General features: G+C 47.1%; 1 protein-coding gene across 1 annotated transcript in view; it reads left to right on the top strand.

Moving 5' to 3' along the window:
- The first annotated feature begins 1,260 nt into the window (after nucleotides 1-1,260).
- The window catches only part of LOC135554765 (cytokine receptor-like factor 3), a 20,515-nt gene continuing 14,884 nt past the window's right edge, over nucleotides 1,261-6,891 (top strand). Inside the window, 2 exon segments of the mRNA XM_064987197.1 lie at nucleotides 1,261-1,398; nucleotides 6,081-6,293. Coding sequence (XP_064843269.1) covers nucleotides 1,282-1,398; nucleotides 6,081-6,293 — 330 coding nt within the window. The 5' untranslated portion in view covers nucleotides 1,261-1,281.

The raw sequence follows: 6,891 nt of genomic DNA, 5'->3' as shown, positions 1-6,891 counted from the left end.
GTGAAACCAGTCTTTATACAGTCTGTGTGAAACCAGTCTTTATACAGTCTATGTGTGAAACCAGTCTTTATACAGTCTATGTGTGAAACCAGTGCTTTATACAGTCTATGTGTGAAACCAGTCTTTATACAGTCTATGTGTGAAACCAGTCTTTATACAGTCTATGTGTGAAACCAGTCTTTATACAGTCTATGTGAAACCAGTCTTTATACAGTCTGTGAAACCAGTCTTTATACAGTCTGTGTGAAACCAGTCTTTATACAGTCTTTATACAGTCTGTGTGAAACCAGTCTCGGTGATACCAGTCTATGTGAAACCAGTCTGTGTGTGAAACAGTCTACAGTCTATGTGTGAAACCAGTCTCTGTGCAGTCTGTGTGTGAAACCAGTCTTATACAGTCTATGTGTGAAACCAGTCTTATACAGTCTGTGTGAAACCAGTCTTATACAGTCTGTGTGAAACCAGTCTTATACAGTCTGTGTGAAACCAGTCTTTATACAGTCTATGTGTGAAACCAGTCTTATACAGTCTGTGTGAAACCAGTCTTTATACAGTCTATGTGTGAAACCAGTCTTATACAGTCTATGTGTGAAACCAGTCTTTATACAGTCTGTGTGAAACCAGTCTTATACAGTCTGTGAAGCCAGTCTTATACAGTCTGTGAAACCAGTCTTAAACAGTCTTATACAGTCTGTGAAACCAGTCTTTATACAGTATGTGTGAAACCAGTCTTTATACAGTCTATGTGTGAAACCAGTCTTATACAGTCTATGTGTGAAACCAGTCTTTATACAGTCTGTGTGAAACCAGTCTTTATACAGTCTATGTGTGAAACCAGTCTTTATACAGTCTATGTGTGAAACCAGTCTTTATACAGTCTATGTGTGAAACCAGTCTTATACAGTCTATGTGTGAAACCAGTCTTTATACAGTCTATGTGTGAAACCAGTCTTTATACAGTCTATGTGTGAAACCAGTCTTTATACAGTCTATGTGTGAAACCAGTCTTTATACAGTCTATGTGTGAAACCAGTCTTTATACAGTCTATGTGAAACCAGTCTGTGTGAAACCAGTCTGTGTGAAACCAGTCTTTATACAGTCTGTGTGAAACCAGTCTATGTGAAACCAGTCTGTGTGAAACCAGTCTTTAGACCACAGGGACCTGAAGTTACAAACATCCGCTAATGACGTGTGTGTGTGTGTGTGTGTGTGTGTGTGTGTGTGTGTGTGTGTGTGTGTGTGTGTGTGTGTGTGTGTAGGAGCCTAGGCGGTACAGCAGGATGTCTATAGAAGCTGAGGCGTTGCTGCAGGAGGCGAAGGAGAGTATAGAAGCAGCTCAGAATTACAGGAGCGAACTACAACAACGCCTACATGGACTCAGCCAAGCACGCAAACAGGTAACAACACAACACAACCGGTCCAACCCTCACGCAAACAGGTAGTAACACAACTACACTGGTCCAACCCTCACGCAAACAGGTAGTAACACAACTACACTGGTCCAACCCTCACGCAAACGGGTAGTAACACAACTACACTGGTCCAACCCTCACGCAACCAGGTAACAACACAACTACACCGGTCCAACCCTCACGCAAACAGGTAACAACACAACTACACTGGTCCAACCCTCACGCAAACAGGTAACAACACAACGACACTGGTCCAACCCTCACGCAAACAGGTAGTAACACAACTACACTGGTCCAACCCTCACGCAAACAGGTAGTAACACAACTACACTGGTCCAACCCTCACGCAAACAGGTAACAACACAACTACACTGGTCCAACCCTCACGCAAACAGGTAGTAACACAACTACACTGGTCCAACCCTCACGCAAACAGGTAGTAACAACTACACTGGTCCAACCCTCACGCAAACAGATAGTAACACAACTACACTAGTCCAACCCTCACGTAAACAGGTAACAACACAACTACACTGGTCCAACCCTCACGCAAACAGGTAACAACACAACTACACTGGTCCAACCCTCACGTAAACAGGTAACAACACAACTACACCGGTCCAACCCTCACGCAACCAGGTAACAACAAAACTACACTAACCAAGAGAACGGGTAGTACCCCCTCTATATAACTGAGAGAATGGGGATTACCCCCTCTATATAACCAAGGGAACGGGTAGTACCCCCTCTATATAACCAAGGGAACGGGTAGTACCCCCTCTATATAACTGAGAGAACGGGTAGTACCCCCTCTATATAACCAAGAGAACAGGTAGTACCCCCTCTATATAACCAAGGGAACGGGTAGTACCCCCTCTATATAACCAAGGGAACGGGTAGTACCCCCTCTATATAACCAAGGGAACGGGTAGTACCCCCTCTATATAACCAAGGGAACGGGTAGTACCCCCTCTATATAACCAAGGGAACGGGTAGTACCCCCTCTAAATAACCAAGAGAATGGGTAGTACCCCCTCTAAATAACCAGGAGAACGGGTAGTACCCCCTCTATATAACCAAGGGAACGGGTAGTACCCCTCTATATAACCAAGGGAACGGGTAATACCCCCTCTATATAACCAAGGGAACGGGTAGTACCCCTCTATATAACCAAGGGAACGGGTAGTACCCCTCTATATAACTGAGAGAACGGGTAGTACCCCCTCTATATAACCAAGGGAACGGGTAGTACCCCTCTATATAACCATGAGAACGGGTAGTACCCTCTATATAACCAAGGGAACGGGTAGTACCCCTCTATATAACCATGAGAACGGGTAGTACTCCCTCTATATAACCAGGAGAACGGGTAGTACCCCTCTATATAACCAAGAGAACGGTAGTACCCCTCTATATAACCATGAGAACGGGTAGTACCCCTCTATATAACCGAGAGAATGGGTAGTACCCCCTCTATATAACCAAGCGAACGGGTAGTACCCCTCTATATAACCATGAGAACGGGTAGTACCCCTCTATATAACCAAGGGAACGGGTAGTACCCCCTCTATATAACCAAAGGAACGGGTAGTACCCCCTCTATATAACCAAGGGAACGGGTAGTACCCCCTCTATATAACCGAGGGAACGGGTAGTACCCCCTCTATATAACCAAGAGAACGGGTAGTACCCCCTCTATATAACCGGGAACGGGTAGTACCCCTCTATATAACCGAGGGAACGGGTAGTACCCCTCTATATAACCAAGGGAACGGGTAGTACCCCTCTATATAACCAAGGGAACGGGTAGTACCCCCTCTATATAACCAAGGGAACGGGTAGTACCCCCTCTATATAACCATGAGAACGGGTAGTACCCCCTCTATATAACCAAGGGAACGGGTAGTACCCCCTCTATATAACCAAGGGAATGGGTAGTACCCCCTCTATATAACCAAGGGAACGGGTAGTACCCCCTCTATATAACCATGAGAACGGGTAGTACCCCTCTATATAACTAAGGGAACGGGTAGTACCCCTCTATATAACCAAGGGAACGGGTAGTACCCCCTCTATATAACCAAGGGAACGGGTAGTACTCCTCTATATAACCAAGGGAACGGGTAGTACCCCCTCTATATAACCAAGCGAACGGGTAGTACCCCTCTATATAACCATGAGAACGGGTAGTACCCCTCTATATAACCAAGGGAACGGGTAGTACCCCCTCTATATAACCAAGGGAACGGGTAGTACCCCCTCTATATAACCAAGGGAACGGGTAGTACCCCTCTATATAACCGAGGAACGGGTAGTACCCCCTCTATATAACCAAGAGAACGGGTAGTACCCCCTCTATATAACCGAGGGAACGGGTAGTACCCCCTCTATATAACCAAGGGAACGGGTAGTACCCCCTCTATATAACCAAGGGAACGGGTAGTACCCCTCTATATAACCAAGGGAACGGGTAGTACCCCCTCTATATAACCAAGGGAACGGGTAGTACCCCCTCTATATAACCAAGAGAACGGGTAGTACCCCCGCTATATAACCAAGGGAACGGGTAGTACCCCCTCTATATAACCAAGGGAACGGGTAGTACCCCCTCTATATAACCAAGGGAACGGGTAGTACCCCCTCTATATAACCAAGAGAACGGGTAGTACCCCCTCTATATAACCAAGGGAACGGGTAGTACCCCCTCTATATAACTGAGAGAATGGGTAGTACCCCCTCTATATAACCAAGAGAACGGGTAGTACCCCCTCTATATAACTGAGAGTGGGTAGTACCCCCTCTATATAACCAAGAGAATGCCAAAGTTATCAATGAATTGAAACGGACACTTTTATCTACAGACTGGTTCTGCTGCTCTTTGGGCCCACTGTTCCCACCCCATTATCTGGCACACATCTCTCTCCTTTCCCAGCTGTAGAGTCCAGTTTTGGGCTATTTTTCCCATAACCCCCCTCTTCCCCAGGGAAGAGTCATCATCACTGTAATATGAGACGGGGCAGGCAGGAAAAGCTGCTCTGTCACACACACAGATTACCAGGATGGTGTGACGTCCGTGAGCAGTGTGTGTGTGCCTTAGATACTTCTGGCTTCTGGAAGAGAGGGAGTCAAAACATCCTGTAGTTGTCTTTCTCTGGTCTCTCTCTCTCTCTCTGGTCTCTCTCTCTCTGGTCTGTCTCTCTCTCTCTTGGTCTGTCTCTCTCTCTCTTGGTCTGTCTCTCTCTCTCTCTTGGTCTCTCTCTCTCTCTTGGTCTCTCTCTCTCTTGGTCTGTCTCTCTCTCTCTCTCTCTCTCTCTCTGGTCTGTCTCTCTCTCTCTGGTCTGTCTCTCTCTCTCTCTCTCTCTCTGGTCTGTCTGTCTCTCTCTCTCTCTCTCTCTCTCTGGTCTGTCTCTCTCCTCTCACTCGCTCTCTCTGGTATCTCGCTCTCTCTCTCCTCTCACTCTCTCGTATCTCGCTCTCTCTCTCCTCTCACTCTCTCATACCTCTTATCTCTCTCTCCCCAGCCTGTATGCCCTCTACTCCCAGTGGACATGTCATTGTATTCCAGATGACAATATTAGCTTTCCCATCCTTCACCGTCCCAAAATATACATGATATTTGGCAACATCCCAAATTACACCCTATTCCCTCCATAGTGAACTACCTTTGGGTCCTGGTCAAAATGAGTTCACTATATAGAGAATAGGGCGCCATTTAGGATACTGCCCTTATCTCCACAAAACTGATAGACACCAGGAAGTGATGCAATGGCTCCAGTGAGGCATTTCCTGTGTCCTGCTGTCCATACACACTGATCTCTGATAGTGTTCTATGTAGGTCTTTCCATCCTCATCCAACTATTATTTTCTCTTGTTTATCAGTGCAGCTCCTCTGCTTTTCTGTTTCCTTCTCTCTCTCGCTCTCTCTGGTCTCTCTCACTCACTGGTCTCTCTCGCTCACTGGTCTCGCTCTCTCTCTCGCTCACTAGTCTCTCTCTCGCTCTCAGTCGCTCACTGCTCTCTCTCGCTCACTAGTCTCTCTCTCGCTCTCGGTCGCTCACTGGTCTCTCTCTCTCACTGGTCTCTCTCTCTCACTGGTCTCTCTCTCTCACTGGTCTCTCTCACTCACTGGTCTCTCTCACTCACTGGTCTCTCTCACTCACTGGTCTCTCGCTCTCTCACTGGTCTCTCTCTCTGGTCTCTCTCTCTCTCTCTCTGGTCGGTCTCTCTCATAGTCAGAGTCATAGTGAGAGGAGGACTGTCAGTCAGTGGGCGTGTGTCCCAAAAAGCTCCCTATATAGTGCACTACGTTTGACCAGAACTTTATTGGCCCTTCCTCCCTTATGGGCCCCTCCTCTCTATGAGCACTAGTGCACTATAAAGACACTGAGGGTGCCATTTGGGACTGAGACAGTCTAGTAGTTTCATAATGACAGGAGTTCAGCTCAGCATGGTTGTCTGTTAAGAGGAACTGAAACAGAGACTAAGTTTCACTGCAAACGACTAACCACCAGCTTCCTGTTCCGTTGGGGGACTGGTTACGACTGGTTACGATTTGGAAACAGTGCGTTTTAGCATTTTTGGTACAAAGTTAGCATATCAATTGAACCTCTCCCACCCCCTCTCTCTCTCTCCCTACCCCCTCTCTTCCTCTCCTCTTCCTCCTCCAGGTACGAGGCAGCTCGTCTCCAGGCCAGAGAGGGGTTGAAGCGTCATTTCTCAGAGCTCCAGACGGCTGTGTCCGCCTCCTGACGGAGCGTCTGAGCGTGCTCCTTAGCGAAGTGGATGTCATCGAGCAGGACAGCGTTCGACCGCTGGACGACTGCCAGAAACTCATAGAACACGGAGTCAACACTGCAGACGAGCTGCTCCGAGAGGGTGAGGTATAGGTAGACGGAGGGACGCATGGTTCAAATCCCCGAGCCCTTGAGCAAGGCACTGAACAAGGTGACCCTGGCCGTGAACCCACTCCCTGAGACTGTCTCAGGGGGAGTAGGGATATGCAAAATACACATGTCCCTTACACACTGTGTGTAACAGGACTAATATAATAATATAATCACCTCTCAAATTATTATGACTCTTACACACTATCAGAATCATGTTTCTCTTCCTCCTCCTCCTCCTCCTCTTCCTCAGTACCATCAGAATCATGTTTCTCCTCCTCTTCCTCCTCAGTACCATCAGAATCATGTTTCTCCTCCTCTTCCTCCTCCTCCTCAGTACCATCAGAATCATGTTTCTCCTCTTCCTCCTCAGTACCATCAGAATCATGTTTCTCCTCTTCCTCCTCAGTACCATCAGAATCATGTTTCTCCTCCTCTTCCTCCTCAGTACCATCAGAATCATGTTTCTCCTCCTCTTCCTCCTCCTCCTCAGTACCATCAGAATCATGTTTCTCCTCTTCCTCCTCAGTACCATCAGAATCATGTTTCTCCTCTTCCTCCTCAGTACCATCAGAATCATGTTTCTCCTCCTCTT

The sequence above is a fragment of the Oncorhynchus masou genome, chromosome 14, assembly GCF_036934945.1.
Source record: "Oncorhynchus masou masou isolate Uvic2021 chromosome 14, UVic_Omas_1.1, whole genome shotgun sequence".
Classification (NCBI taxonomy): Eukaryota; Metazoa; Chordata; class Actinopteri; order Salmoniformes; family Salmonidae; genus Oncorhynchus; species Oncorhynchus masou.
The sequence above is the reverse complement of the archived record's forward strand: the minus strand, read 5'-3'. Positions and strand labels throughout refer to the sequence as shown.